Raw genomic sequence first — 17016 nt, forward strand, 5'->3', positions numbered from 1 at the left:
TTATAACCTGCTAAATATCCAGTGGCAAATATTTCATGCATTTGAAGGATAAGGGCAACTATTAACAATTTAAAAAAACAGGTAGGCTCTGTAAGGTGGGGGGAATGGATTAAGGGAAAGAAATTTTGTCACTTTATGTTGTTGGATAGTGGCGGAAATATTGCTTTGTAACAGACTACCTACAAACCCCTCACTAAAAGTTATATGGTTGGCTATGGGTCAGTAGTTGACTGTAAAACGAATTTATTGGACCCTGGACTTTTTCTGCGGCGTTTTGTTGAAAAAAACACAATGAAACACTACAACATTAATAAATGACGTCGCAATAAACACGTCATGAACCCCATATGAAATCTACTAACAGTCTCATAGGGGGTCACCAAGTGACGGCGTTTATCCAATCACAACGTGGTAATTTATCTCTGGTCCGATAAAGAGTTATATCAAGTTCCAAGGGGTTCAAGAATGCCAGGCCAGGGTGGATTGTTGTACGATTGATCATGTTGATGTAGTGATGCTTTTATAAATGTTTCCAATTTACTAACCAAATTATAAAAAAGTTCTAAAATAATGTTTTATTTTGAGTTTAATCCAAGCATTTATATACAAGCATGTGATACAATAGTTCAAAACAAGTTAAGATGTTAAAAATCATAATAAAACCCAGTAACCATTAGTTAAGATAAGCTATGTATTCAACATGATCTAAAATTATAGACTTCTAGTTACAACAAGTTATATTATATACAGTATATATGTAAAAAGTAAAAAAATACCAAAGATACCTAACTCCGAGGAAAGGAATAGGTTCAGTAAGACCCATTTTTGGCCCAATAATATAGCAGTTTTACAAAATTGTTAAAATTTATACTTTTAGCTATTCATTGGAAAGTAAAATGAATTTGCTACATAAACATGATAAATATGTTGGTTTTTTTTACAAAACAATGCACATGTATATATTGGGTACTAGCATCATTAAGTCAAGCTAAATTACTGAAATCTTCACAACTTTAGCATTTTAGTTAAATTTAAGACAGTTTCCGTCATTAAAGGAAAGTGGCCGCATTCATATTCATTCTTAATATTGAAATGTAAGTTGTATTTGATGATAATACATAACATATATACAGGTTGAGGATGAACACGGATGCGGTCACTTTCATTTTTGACCAAAAAGTAACCACCTGAATAAATCAGTTAAAATCTTTCACATAAACTTATTGAATTTTGAAAACTGAAATAGACAGTTGAGTTTTTAAAAAGTGTCTAAAATCTGTTGTCAGATGAACTTGAAATTTGAGGCCAAAATCAGCCCTTACCGGACCTACTCCTTTCAAAATGGAAAATAGTTTATCATTGTTTATCATAATTATGAAAAAATCAAAAGCACACATACACATCAAACCAATGGGAAAAAACTGTTATATTCCTGACTTGGTACAAGTATTTCCTAATGCAGAAAATGGTGGATCTAACCTGGTTTTGTAGCGCTAAACCTCTCACTTGAATGACCGTCCCATAATTATCATGAACTTCCAATTTCATATGACAATGAAATAACAAAAATATACATGAGTAAATGTTTCTACTTCATGTCATCCTGTCCAAACCTTAAATATCTCTCTAGTCTTCAAGCTTATCATCTCCCATCAGCTCCTCAATGCTAAAACATAGGGCCTTTATATATCAATTGCCACCAACTTTTGTTCCTTTGTCCTAAATTGCCACTAAACATGCACCAACCTCTTTATGTAAAACTATATATCTAAACATGGTAAATACTAACATGCACTTTAAGTCTATATAACCTCTATGAAATCAGATACATTATATGATTACTTAATTAACTATGACAAATCTAAAGTAAAAAAATTAATGAATACTGTAAACCAACTTATTTTCGCAGATACTTTATTTCAAGTTTTACCCTTTCTTGACCTCTTTCCCGGCTATTTAATTTCGCAATTATCTGAATTACTTGATGAAGTTTATTAAGGAAAGATCAAAGATTGACATATTCGCGACGATTTTTATTTGTGTTATTTTTCTACTCGCGAAAGTTGCGAAAATAAATCGCTTGCGAAAGAATAAATAACTCGCGAAAATAAGTTGGTTTACAGTATACAGTTCAGAGTTTAAATGTGTTTGAAAAAAAAAATTACCATTAAACATCTAATTGCTACACATTTACATAGGTCTATTTTAACAATTTTCAATTTTTTGCCTCTTTATGAACATCTTGTGAACTCAGATTATTTATTTTAATATTTATTTTCAGGGACACAGAATTTCGATGTTATACGGTTTGCCACTTACAGAACGGCCTGTAAACTCAGATTTATACAGAAGAAGACCAGTCGTAAGTTTTTATAAATACTACAGTCAAAATTCAATACAAAAATCCAAAACTATTGACTACTGTGGATTCGTTATTATTCGTAGGAATCAATTTTCGTGGTATTAGTTGGTAATGGTGAACCACGAATTTAAATGTTCAACATATCACAAATTTGCTGTTGGGTGGTAAAAAAACTTTGACCAAACAATGAAATCAAATATCCACCAAAATTCAAGATTTTCCCAAACCGCGTAAATTTGTACCCACGAAAATAAATGAATCCACAGTAACATAATATACATAGTTTAGCACAAATAAATGAAATATAAAAATAAGGAGATGTGGTATTTGCAAATGGGATAACAAACTGTCCACCAGAGTGCAAATGAGGAGTTGAGTTATAACAATACAATTTATGAAAAACAATTATGTACAAACATGAACAAACTGGACAGCAACTGAATCACAGGCTATTACTTTGGAACAGAGGTGTAACAGCATTACATAAAAATATTTTGGAAAGAAGAAAACTATTATACAAACAAGAGACAAAGCGCAGACATAAGAGTATTTTGAGTTGCAGAAAGCTGGTTCAAAGCTTATTACAACCAATAATTCTAATGTAATATGTTCAACCTATAAATAAAACAATAAAATTTGTCCTGTAAAAATTAAAATAATTCCTTGATGTCATGCTCTGTGCTCATTTTAAAATGGATAGGCATAATAATTGACAAAACACTTGCTGTAAGCAATGGTAAGATATAAACAAATATAATACCTACTCAAGTTAAAAGGAGCATAGAGCATGATACAAAGGAATTGTTTCTTAAAAAAAAAGTTTTACTCCCAGACTTTTTACTCCATATTTGACATGTTTAACAAATGACATATTATGCCTGCATTGATATATATTCACAATTTAATACAAAATATAAAATAAATGCAGAATAAAAAAAATAAAAAATGAATACATAGTTCAATACAAAACACAAAATGAATACACAGTTCAATTCAAAACACAAAATTAATGTGTAGTTCAAAACAAAACACAAAATGAATGCAGAATACAGAATACTAAACACAATAACTACAAAATGCAAGCAAAATTAGTTGTTTTTGTACTGGATTGATTGATTGATTCCTTAATTGCTGCTTACTTCACTTATGTAAATATTTCATGGTTAAATATGAGAACAAATTAACATTTGATATAGTAGGTAAGTTCTAGAAGGTAGATAACTTGAAGGACAGGAAATTAAGACTGCTATTGGAAAAGGAAAATTTGTGTAAAAGTTCATATAGTTAAGCTGTTATGAGCCTTTTCCAAAAAGGATCATTTTAGAATTATTGTCCATATTGGAGAATTTATATATAGGAGTAGGTCCAGTAAGACCCCTTTTTGGCCCCAAAATATAGCAGTTTTACAAAATTGTTAAAATGTAAACTTTTAGTTATTTATTGGACAGAAGAATGTTTCTGCTACATAAATATGGGCGGTTTTTGTCAATACAATGCACATATATATATATCAGGTACTAGCACCATTAAGTCATGCTAAAATACTGAAATCTTCACAATTCTAGCATTTTAGTTAAATTTTAGACGGTTTCGTGTAAAACGAAAGTGGTCCGTGTTCATCCTTCATATTGAAATGTAAGTTGTATTTTATGATAATACATAACATATATAAAGGTTGAGGATGAACACAGATGTGACCACTTTCATTTTTGACAAAAACAATCTGAAAAGTGACATTTTTTATCATATTTGGTAGATTTTTTATATTTTAGCTTGAATCAGTCGTTTTTAATGACTTATCAGTTAAAATCTTTCACAAAAAACTAATTGATTCAAATGAAATAGACACTTCAGTGTTAAAAAAGTGGTCAAAATCTTGTGTCCGATGAACCTGAAATTTGAGGCCAAAATCGGTCCTTACCAGACCTACTCCTTTTGTGTTTACATATTTTTCTTAAGCTTTTTTCTGATCAATAAAGTATACAGATTACATGCACAAATCAATACAATACACAAAAAAACACCTGAAAAACAGACCAAGTTCAATTCTATAAAATATAAAATACAAAATTTACATGCATAATTAAAAAAATACAGATAATCTAAAAAATCATTTAAAAAATACAGATCTCACTTCTGATAGATTGATAATATCTATCTGAACATCATCTTTGCAAACTTTGGTTAACCTAGATGGAAGTTTGAAAATATTGGTTCTCTTTGTATTGCTTGTAAACTATTATATTTCTCCACATCGTTTGTATGATGTTCATGATAAGACTTGTCAGTCAGCCATCAATCTTATTAAAATAAGTTCTCATCACTTGCTCCTTGATTTTTTATATGTCACTGCTCACAAGGCGACATATAAAATCTTTCAGGAGCAAGTGATGAGAACTAATTTTAATAAGATTGTTCAGCCATTGTCATAAGACCTTCACCTCATTTCATTTGAATGATTCATTATCATGATTATGTGAATTTAAACAAAAAAATAATATGAAAATGGAAATTGTGCATTTTTTAAAGTTATATTAATCAGAAAAAAGGGAAAAATCAAATAGAACATGACCTTTTTACAAAAATAGAATAGAAAATCAGTAGCATTCATTTCATGATGTAAAACAATAAGGAAAAGTTTGATGTAATTATGAAGCATGTTTAATATCATAGTTGTAGTGGGGAAATATTAATTGGTTAGATCTAAATAGAAAATTTGTTATATAGATATATGTGACAAAAAAAACCTAAAAAAATATTTAATAATTGAATGTTGTGTTGCATACCTATACATGAATCATTTGGAAAATTAGAAACATAGTAAAGTATAAAAAAGAAAATAGTTTCTGAAAAAGCTTTGTTGAAATTCAATGAAATAAAATAAAAAAATGTTGGAATGTATTGTAATCCAAAACCATTAGTAATATTTCATGAATCAATGACATAAATATACATTGTAATATTAAATACTCAAAATCACAATCTTATAAAGAGAACTTTCAATATTTAAACAAAATCTGTCTGACCAAATAAAAAAATGTATTATACAGCCATACAGGAATCAGGACTTTTATTTTATTGTTAGCAAAATTGTTGGTATAATGTGATTGTAATATATATTTGATGATTAAAAAATTGAATCAGTAAACTAAAACAATTAACTTTGTGTCATTTCAGTATCAGTAGTAGATATATGGAACATTATAGAAGCTTTCAGAGAGAATGGACTTAACACTTTAGAACCAGAATCAGAACTGAATTCCTCCAGAGTCGAGGCTGTGTTAAACAGTATATATGTCCACCTAAACAAACGATTGCCGTTATCACAACAGGTCGACTCTCATCAATGTGTACAGATGTTATTAAACTGGCTGGTGGGAGCTTTTGACAGGTAGGATTTATAGAAACATGTCCTCTCATTTCTATGTATGTTGACAGTAAGATATACAGTGGAAGGGATCACAGAGGTTATACTGTAAGCAATTGGTTAATTATATTTGGTGTATGGAATGACCTGATTTTCTTGGATATGTGATTTATTTGAGTTGTCTCTAGTAGAATTCATTATTAGATAAATATTATTCTGCCTAAACCATGGTTTAATGAACTTAGACTAACTGTGCACTACATGAAATATATGTTGTTCATATACTATTTATAAGACAAATTGAATTTTGCCATGTATGTGCCTCTGTTATCACAAATTAAACCTGCAGACTCATTATGTTTAAAACAAATATACTTTGGATCCTCCAGTCCATCCTCTTCACCAATCAGTACTTTACTGTTCTGTCCATCTTTTGATATTACTATTATTCTATCAGATTCATGGTCTGCTACAATAATGTTACCATAAGTATCTATACAAAGTCCTCTTGGTCCTGATAAATCCTGTGTATATTGCCAGATTTGTTTACCTGATTCATCATAACAGTATACTGCTTTACCTTTCCACTCACTATATATTACTCTGTCATTACAGTAAGCAAGGTTAAGCAGGACTGATTTACTCTCAACTTGTATTGACTTCAGTGTATTTCCTTTCAAGTCTACAATACAGATTTCATCTCTACCCAGACCTACAGCTAGAGAATTATTGTAGAATGATAAACCATAGCAATCTTTGCCTAATTTGATAACTTTGGTAACTTTTTCATTCTCCATATTGAAGATCTTAATGGCTTTCTTATCAGTATAAGTTATAGCTATAGTGTTCTGATTAATCTGGGTAACACTGTAGGCTCCATGAGGTATGGGTAATTGTTTCTGTAGTTCGCCATCAGAAGTAAACAGGTTAACTTTACCCCACAGTTCCACTTCTATAACTCTACCATCCATCAGACAAATCATGTCACTTATCTCCTTCTTTATGTTGATCTCTATCTTTGTCTCTATATTCATTGTCATGTTGTTTATGTTGGATTGTTCTCGTGATTCTACTTGTGCTTTCCTCCTCACACTGGTTTCTCTGCTAAAGCCTGTTTCTGTCCTAACAACCATTACATCTCCCAGGTATTCTAGTGATTCTAACTTCTTAAGTATCTTTTCTATTTCATCATTTTGCTTCATTTTCATTTCAAATTCTTTGGCCCTGTCATCTTTTTCCAGATCTTCAACATATCTTTGACATTGATGTACTTGTTGTTCAATCTGATGTAAACCTAGAAATGATTGTAATTTAGAGGTTTTTGTTGTGACTGCATGCAAATATTCTTTCATTTCCTTCACTTTTTTTTTCTTCCTTTCAACTTCAGAAATGAAATCTCTAGCTGTTGATATCTCTTGAGACTTGATGTTGTCTATTTCTTTGCATAACTTTTTCTCTAGACAGTCCAAATATTTATTTATTTTCTGCCTTATTTTAACAATTGATTCTTTAATGCCTTCACATTGTTGTTCTCCAGTTTTGATGTTTGTTGATTTGTTATTTACCATTTTATCCAAGAGATGTAAGATGGAGTTGATATCTTTCTCCACAGAGTCTTTGGTTTCTTCAATTTTTGTTTTCTCCACCACACTAGCTAAACTTTTTATTCCAGTACATTTCAAATGACTTGTGGAAATACATTCATCACAGCAAGGTATTAAATGACTGGGACAGTACAAGTTAAGCTGTTGACCATGTTTGTCACATTCTGTTTTGATAGCTTGGATGGAGGGTTTATAACTTTTGATATCAATAGTTTTATGATCACGAGATGATTTTATTCTTTTATGATGACCAGAACATGTTGAACATAATCCTTCATCACAGTTGTAACACCAGATGTCAGCTTTAGTGTTGACTTTTACTTCTTGACAAGGTCCACATGGTATAGGTTTACTGGATGCCATGGCCTAAAAATATACAAGATATAAGTTATTTAGCCTCATGTAGCAACTTTTGCAACTTTATCTCATGGGCAGGTACACCTGGTATAGGTTTACTGGATGCCATGAGTGCATGACTTACACATATATAAAATGTAAGTTATTAAGCCTCATGGGCAGGTACACCTGGTATAGGTGTACTGGATGCCATGAGTCCATGACTTACACATATATAAAATGTAAGTTATTAAGCCTCATGGGCAGGTACACCTGGTATAGGTGTACTGGATGCCATGAGTCCATGACTTACACATATATAAATGTAAGTTATTTAGCCTCATGGGCAGTTACACCTGGTATAGGATTACTGGATGCCATGAGTCCATGACTTACACATATATAAAATGTAAGTTATTTAGCCTCATGGGCAGTTACACCTGGTATAGGTTTACTGGATGCCATGAGTCCATGACTTACACATATATAAAATGTAAGTTATTAAGCCTCATGGGCAGGTACACCTGGTATAGGTGTACTGGATGCCATGAGTCCATGACTTACACATATATAAAATGTAAGTTATTAAGCCTTATGGTCAGGATTCACATGGTTCCAGATTTATTATCTACCTGATGTTATTGGCTCTTGACCTTGTAATTAAAAATAATGGGGCTTGGTGAATTACCCTTGTCTGTCTTTACATACATACTTAAGTCTGTATGTCCAAAAATTGGCTTCTGTTTTCTAACTTAAACCAAATGTTATGAAACTAATACACAAAAATACAAATGACCACAAAACACAGATCAAGTGTGAATTTTAGTGGCGTCACTTTTACAATTCTCGAGTTATGCACCTTTACAAATGAAGATTTGATGAATTTTTCGTTTCCGTTATTGAAATTAAGTTTCCCTTATCTAAATGTAATGAAACTTATTCAGTACTATACACAATGCTTATTAGTACAAAACTCAGTTTAAGTACACATTTTGGAAGCGTAACTTTTTCTTTAGTACAGTCCCTTTTTGTCGAAAAAGCGAGACTAAGCGATCCTACATTCCGTCGTCGTCAGTGTCGTCGTCGTCGGCAGCGTCCACAAATATTCACTGTGTGGTTAAAGTTTTTGAATTTTGATAACTTTCTTGAAATATCCTGGATTTCTACTAAACTTGGGACAGAAGCTAAAGTGTTTATGTTTATAAGATAGTATACAGGAGTAAATTTTGTAAAAATAAAATTCCATTTTTTCCGTATTTTACTTATAAATGGACTTAGTTTTTCTGCCCGGAACCATAACATTCACTCTGTGGTTAAAGTTTTTAAAATTGTAATAACTTTCTTAAACTATTCTGGAATTGTACGAAGCTTGTTTATGATCAGAAGATAGCATCTAGAAGTAAATTTTGTAAAAATAAAATTTCATTTTTCCTGTATTTTCTTATTATAAATGGACTTAGTTTTAAAGGCAGTGCTTTAAGGCCTGACTTTTAAGTCATGAGGTTCATCTTTTCATACGCAATCCATGCTGGGGGTCTTTTGGCCAGAAATAGATCCGGAAATGTTCGAATTTCTCCTCTTCTTTTTATGGTATGATATGGTTTTTGTTTCTTTCATTTACATTGGGGACTAAAGAAACGATCAGTGTGTATTGTTCGTTTTATAGAACTTGTTATAAGTGTGTATTTTTCATTATAAGCAGTCAACCTGACTACAAACTATCATTATTTGTATATTCCGTGTGGAAAGAGGTCGGGTCAATTTCAAGTGTTATCTGACATCTAAAGATTCTTTAATTAGTTCAGACGTTGATATAACAATGAAAAGTCGACTGAACATGATTAATATTGCATCTTCTATAATTCAAAGCGGAATTCAGTTTATGAACGAGAAACCGTAAAGCGTTTTCAATTTCGGTATTAGTTATGTATGTTATCTACGTATTATCCTGGTTCCCGGTACTACGTTCCGGGTATTAGCTATTTGATATATTTGATGTGTAACATTACAATCGGGTACCAGCCAATCTACGTGTGTATGTGTACATGATTTACCGCCAAAATGACCGACTTAAAAAATAGTCCATAAACGTTCCGTATAATGATATGCAAATTCATAACTAATCGTAACTTTTTTTTATCTTTGTATAATTAATATAACAAAATGGATTCCACAAAATTGAAAATAGCATTATTTTACGAGGATTTCTCATATTTTTTTTCACTTCCGGGCGCAGTAATACGTATGTTTTGAAGAAACTCGAAGAATTTGACAAAGTGAATATTGAGAAGGAAACGGATAGATATACGTTCTTGCTATCAGGTAAAACAATTTAAATGTACAGAACAAACACATTTACTTCACACAAATAGTACAGGCTTAAGCTTTTTATTGTCTAGCTTATACACGACTGTAGTCAAGTGTTTAAACGACGGCAGTGACCTACAAGGTACGGGTCATACTGGGTCAAGTCCAAATATGTAAACATATCCACGTGCTATTAGGTAGAACGCATCGTAGTGCAATATCTACAATTTTTCCTCCTTTTTACATCGTTTAACCAGATATATTTCTCCTTTTTACATCGTTTAACCAGATTTATTTCTCTTTCAAATAGACTTAAACACGGGTTGTATGTACGTATCTTTTCTAGTGTTTTCTTGTTGTTATTAAAGTTCATTTGTTGATGTTTAGAAATTTTTGAACGACTGAACACAGGAGTGAATGAATGCAACAATTATATATACTGAAGACTTGGGCTGTACAATGATAGTGTACGTTTATCATACTGATAATCATTCTAGCAGTAATTATGTTAATTTAGGATGTAATGTCTAATGACAGGAATTCATGAGCTATGCCTCAGGCTTTCAGAAAAAATATCAATGACAATGTAAACAGGAACAAAACATTGACACGAATGATGCTCTCTTCTATGTTATATAGTTATTTAGGTATATGTGTTGCACAAGTTTCAATTAAGCTTAAGTTATAAAACTTTTTTTCAGGGCACAAACCCACTTTAAAGAGACTTGTCTACTGCCATACCCATCCTATTTTCATGCACCATTTGCAAGCAAGAGACTGAATGGTTTGCAAAATTAAAAATCAGGACGGTGTCCAATTAAAACAAAAGAACTAAACTGGATGAATATTGTAGGAGAAATCTAGACATGCTAGAGGAAAGTTTTGATTTGTGAAATTGGTTTTCCTGAAAAGTCATTCATCCTAGCCTGCAGAAAGGAACTATAACTGTCCACCACCAACTGACGAGCTAATGTTGAGCTTCACATATGGAATTACTCAAATACCATCAATGTCTATGTTTTCAGCACAAATTTCACAATTTATGACACAGCTGTGCTTTTTTTTATACCGTTAAAGAGTTGTATACTAAATTTTATTTTTTTATCAATAAATATATATTATATTAATTGTGTCATCTAAGAACAAAGTCTTGTATTTTGCCAAAAGATGCATACTAGTGAATGAAAGTGGTGCAGTTCATTTTGCTTTGGTGTATAGAATTGAATTACAATTGTTCATGTTATTGGAATGCATATAAAAATAAGGAGATGTGGTACAATGTATATGATATTTAGTGAGTTTATCAAGCAAAAGTGAATAAGAAATAGGTATAAGCAGTTACAGGTACTACTGTACAATCTCAAACAAGGAGAAAACCTCATACCGTAAAGAGAATTTCATATTTACAAGTAAGTTTTGTTTTTGCGTTGAATAATTTTCTTCTATTGTTTTAATTGAAAATATGGGAAGTGGTTAAAATGCTAATGAGACAGCTGTTATGGCCACAGAGCCTTAATTGAAAACTTCTTTTTCATTCATACCGGTAGATTTTGCCTGGAGTAAGAAACATATCTGCCAACTTTTCAAAATGCACATGGGGGTTTTACGTGAAAGATGGTTCATATAGTCATACAAAACCTTCAAGGGGGCCTTCAAATGGAAGCAGGACAAGTCGCCCCACTGGCTAATCTGTCCACTTTTTAAAAAAACACCACAAACTGATTTATCAAATCACCCCACATGTGAAATTGGTTAAATCATGTTTAATATTACTCCTGCCAACTCGCCCCACATGTGAAATTGGTTAAATCATTGTAAATCAGGGTTCTCACTAAGGATTTTTGAAGGCGAGTCCAGGGACTCGTCATTTTTGGCCACGGTGAGTCATGGTAACTGTGTTCAGTTTATACAAAATATTTCAATATTGATGTATTTGTGGACTCGCCCGTTTTGAAAATGGTGAGTCCAGACAGATTTTGTTGAGTCCAGGACTCATGGACTCGCCTTAGCGAGAACCCTGTTTAATATTACTCCTGCCAACTCGCCCTACTTATAAAAAAACGGTAATTTTTAGATTTATATATATATATAAATTAAAAATAAAAACTCGCACCACTTTAATGAAAACTAATCTACACAGAATACAAACAAACCGAAAATTAATTTAATTACTATTATTGATATATACTGAAGAATAAATGTAAGTTTTGAAGCTTAGTTATTTGCATAACAATTGAAAAGAAACCTGTTAATTGTATCATAATGCAATATAAGGAATTGAACTTATATTCAATGGGATAACATCTTTTTCCATACGTGGGGCGAGTTGGCATTACTAAATTCATCCTGGTTAATAATATATTTATCTAGATTTTACCGATTTCCATTAGGTGGGACACTGGGACCAGTTGGCAAGAGTTATATTAACAGAATTTAACTTATATACAATGGGATAACATCTTTTTACATAAGTGGGGCTAGTTGGCATTACTAAATTCTTCCTGGTTAATAATATATTTATCTAGATATTATCGTTTTCTATTAGGTGGGGCGAGTTGGCAGGAGTAATATTAACAGGATTTAACACAGTTCACAAGTGAGGCGATTTGATAATCCAGGTTGGGGCAGGTTTTTTTTTAAAGTGGGGCGAGTTAGTGAAAAAGTGGGGCTATTTGCTAATGGGGCGATTGTCATGGATTCCCTTCAAATATATTCTAATGTGGTTTTTGGCTTCTTCTTGCATTAACAAGCTTATAGCCATTGTTGAATTAATTGTTTTCTTTAAATAGTCGACAAAATTGCTCTTCCAAATTTCCATTTGGGAGCCTCGAGCTCGATGGGGGAAATACTCTGCAAATTCTGACAGTTGGCAGGTATGGTCATCAAAAAAGTTGACATGTTACTATGTACATTTACCATTATGTTACTTGATGTTCTTGCTATACACACAGTACAGAGACTAGTCAATCTTTGTGAACTATTTTTTTATGGGAGTCATAGAATATGCGTATACAATCAATAATTAAAAATAGTCTATTTATATTGAAAAGGAAAAGTTCTTATATGTCTAAAGAAGAGGGACGAAAGACACCAAAGGGACAGTCAAACTCATAAATTTAAAGCAAACTGACAAGGCCATGGCTAAAAATGCATTTCATGGCGAGGCACAGAAAATATACTGTAAACAGTAGACTATAGATACATGTATAAGTGAACTAAGGTACAAAAGAACTCTAAATCTTAAATTCTACAAACCAACTCTGTTCTATGGAAGATAATGATATAACTGGACTAGAAATACACACAACCTGTAATTAACTGCCTTTACAGCGCTTTCGCGCTTTGATTCTTCCAGTTAACATTACATACAGTCTGTAGTTAAAGTTTTTAAAACATAAGATTCATAAACTAGCCCGGATTTTTTCCAAACTTGGGCAGAAGCTTCTGACAATCATTGATAGTATCAAGAGGAATAATTTTATTGATTTTTTTCATCATTTTTGTTAGTGTGTGATCAACAGCAAAAGTAGGCGAGACACTGGGTTCTGCAGAACCCTTACAATTTTTTTATTATCATAAGAGACACTGTGTTTTATTCAGTTTTTTTTGCAGATATTTCAAAGGACATAAAACCTTTGTCATTCCCCAGAATCAGTTGGTATATATCTTGAATTGATTTTTTATTGCAAGGTTAACTGCTCAGTTGAATAAATACTAGTGTTCTCTGTGGACGTCATTCATTGGGAAATTTGAATTTCGCTTAGGATCTTTGTTTTTATAAAAACAACTACAGTAATTAAAAAATTTAAGGAAAACAATTATTGTTATAATAAGTTTATAAGAAAAGGTTCAACGTGAAAAAAAGTATCTGTGAAAATAAGTTGGTTCTCAGTTATTTAAGGGATATTTATGAAAGTTATCTCCCTTAGAATTTCTAGGTGTAGTGGTTAGCGCATCGGATTGCTAAGACAAAGGACTTTTAAGGTTCTTGATTTGATCCCGGTTCTGGGGAGAAAAATTCAGAGACTGAATTTTCAGCTCTCCTTTGACATCATTTGTAAGTATGGTCTTGAGAATCAATGATAGTCTGTAGGAAGGGAACAATAGATGGCTGACCCTTGTGAAGAGTGAGCAATATATCTTACATGTAAAAGACAACTTTGTAGATTTAGAAAAAGTACAGGATTATGCAAAATGGCCATGGAAACGGATTGATATAAGTTGTAATAACTTGTTTCCCAATCAACTATAAATAAATATGTTTGATCTAAGATTTCAATGGTTTTAACTGCTTAAAAGATCGGAAATATTTGTACAAAAACCTTACAGCAGGAATATATGATTCTTGAAAGATTGAAAAATGGTGTTTCCAGTCGTGTCCGTGCATTTACGCATGAACTGTTCTACCAAAGCTTCCCAAATTTTAATATGTTGTTACTGATGACAAAATGGAGGTCAAGTTCAATAATGATGATTTTGACTTTTACCATTCAGGAGTTATGGTTCTTGAAAGATTGAAAAATGGTGTTTCCAGTCGTGCCCGTGCATTATCTCATGAATCATTCAACCAAAGCTTTTGAAATTGTGATATGTTGTTACTGATGACAAAATGGAGGTCAAGTTCAATAATGATGATTTTGACTTTTAACGTTCAGGAGTTATGGTTCTTGAAAGATCGTAAAATGGTGTTTCCATTCACGTTGTTGCATTTACTCATGAACCATTCAATCTAAGCTTTTCAAATTTTAATATGTTGATACTAATGACAAAATGGAGGTCAAATTTGATATTGACGATTTTCACTTTCACCATTCATCAGTAATGGTTCTTGTGATATTGCCAGGACACAAATAAATGTTAATAAATCCGGTTTGCTGTTGTTGTGACAGCCTCTTGTCTCTCTTTTGGAACTTTAGAACGTGTATTCTACTTTAACATTGAACACTACATGAAACCCAAATAATAAAGGAAAAGGTGACCTTTTTATCATGGAATATATATATATGAAAAGGTTTTCTTTTTAACCAGATTTTTGACAAATCCGGTTAGAAATGAAAACCTTTTCATATATTCCATAGGTAAAAATATTACCTTTTCCTTTATTGTTATTCAGTTATTGATTTGTGGATGGTGGGGCGGGAGTCAGCCAAATGTTGTCTGTGCATTTACTCAGGAACGATTCAACCAAAGCTATTAAAATTTTAACATGGTGTTACTGACAGCTATATAAATTATATGAAAAAGGGTGGGAGGTTAACAGAACCCCACCGCTCCCTATATCAATTAAATATTGAATAGCTGATTCTCAAACAAACTATATAAATATTATATAATATGATAAGTATTTTCAATGACATCAAAGTATTATAGGCTCTTAAAACATTGTCAAAAGTATAAAGATTAGGTATTTTTCAACCTCATACCTATAACATGTATCTTTTGATTTTTAGTTTATAGTTACTTCTTCTGAGAATTTTTGTCTTCCATTTTCTGATATGTTTGTCTACCAGGAAGTTAATAAGGACAAGTTTATACCTGACCAAGATTTAAATATTTATATACATATAGAAGACATTTAAATTACACCAATAAACATTTAAATGACATGATAATAAAAAAAAGGATATATAATAAATTGATTTTGTTAGAAATGAATGAACTCTAAACTTTATGAGATGATACATCTTACTGAATTATGACAAACAAAGGAAAAGAATTTAATGTTATGGGTTTTAAACACAGGTTACTTATGATTGATTTGTCTATTTTTAGATGCATAAACATACTGAATATTTTTAAATTTTTAATTTTTCACAACACAAAATGTTATCAATTCTGTTAATGTTTAATGCATATCATTTCATAAAAAAGAATATATTTTTATTTATATTTCAGGGATAATGTATTTGTTTAATAGATTTGGGGGGAAATTCAAAAGCATAAAATGTTTTTTTTATTTGTATTCTACAAATCAGAAAAATATTGGCTACAGATCTGTAAACCAACAAATTAAAAAACCCTGGCCTCAAGAACAATTAATAATGTTAAAGTGTTATAACAGAGGGCAAAATATTGTGTTCTTCATAGCACAACAAAGAAACACTTAGATAAGGACAAAACTGCATTCATATGGCATAATGATTAGGTTACATGTATATTTCATTATAACACCTTATTATGATTGGCTATCAGGAATCTCACGTCATTCTGAAATCTACATTCATTTCAAAATGAATTGCAACTTCATGATGACATTATCTTCCACAATAAAGTGCACAGGTTAATAAAAGAAAAACTTGATAGAAATCGTGTCTTCATGATCCTAGAAAAAAAATGAAATAATAAATATTGAATGCTTCTTTTAGTCATTTTATAGGGTTGTAAAAGCATTGACCATGCACAGAAGTGCTGCATACAAAATGTACTTGGTCAACACTTTTACACCCCAATAAATTTACAAAATGAATCAGGGAATAATAATGAAAAGAACAAGCAAAGGGACAAGGATAATTCATTACAGGTTGAGAACAAAGTCTTTATATGGACCATAATTTGGTATTCGGCCTTTGGTTTCTTTTTGTATCCTTTTTTATAAGTTCTAAAATTTTAACTTTTATTTTGTGGGTTGTGTTGGTGTTAGCAATAGTATGAATGGAACAATTGAGTTTTTGAGAAAAAATTAATACATTTTGATTCACTGTTTACGTGACATGAAACCAAACAGGAAACCAATCTTTATTTTCTTTATTTTGCACAATATAATTCAAAAGGCATAAATAAACACCATTACTAGTGTTACTTGCTTCATGATAATATTTAAAATCTATTTTCAATGTTATATTAAAGTTTTTTTTAAACCTGACAGGAAACCATAAGAAACGAAAGCATTTTTTTAGTTTTATTTTATTGCAAAATCTGCTTAAAATAATCTGAACAGTATACTTTTTCTTAAAATCCATCTTAAATGTAACAGTATTATAAAACTCCTAAATATGTGCTTGTTTTGAAAACAATTAGTACAATTTATTCAGAATTTTCCA

The 17016-nt window shown here is 31.4% G+C and overlaps 2 protein-coding genes and 1 long non-coding RNA gene across 6 annotated transcripts in view; 2 read left to right on the forward strand and 1 right to left on the reverse strand.

Annotated features, from left to right (window-relative positions):
• The window catches only part of LOC134697508 (dystrobrevin beta-like), a 106173-nt gene that overhangs the window by 21040 nt on the left and 68117 nt on the right, over positions 1–17016 (forward strand). For all 4 annotated transcript variants that reach the window (XM_063559813.1, XM_063559806.1, XM_063559790.1 and 1 more), the window contains exons 3-4: positions 2282–2362; positions 5540–5753. In XM_063559813.1, the coding sequence (XP_063415883.1) occupies positions 2282–2362; positions 5540–5753 (295 nt within the window). The remainder of the gene's footprint in view (positions 1–2281; positions 2363–5539; positions 5754–17016) is intronic.
• LOC134697540 (uncharacterized) lies at positions 561–15478 on the reverse strand. The gene is made up of 2 exons (XM_063559824.1): positions 15400–15478; positions 561–7699 (listed from the first exon to the last, which is right to left on the reverse strand). The coding sequence occupies exon 2, from the start codon at positions 7694–7696 to the stop codon at positions 6014–6016; it is 1683 nt and encodes a 560-aa protein (XP_063415894.1). The 5' UTR covers positions 7697–7699; positions 15400–15478; the 3' UTR covers positions 561–6013.
• On the forward strand, positions 9911–11099 carry LOC134697502 (uncharacterized). The gene is made up of 2 exons (XR_010103117.1): positions 9911–9991; positions 10678–11099. It is a non-coding gene; the product is annotated as an uncharacterized LOC134697502 (long non-coding RNA).

Source organism: Mytilus trossulus, chromosome 1 (genome assembly GCF_036588685.1).
Source record: "Mytilus trossulus isolate FHL-02 chromosome 1, PNRI_Mtr1.1.1.hap1, whole genome shotgun sequence".
Classification (NCBI taxonomy): Eukaryota; Metazoa; Mollusca; class Bivalvia; order Mytilida; family Mytilidae; genus Mytilus; species Mytilus trossulus.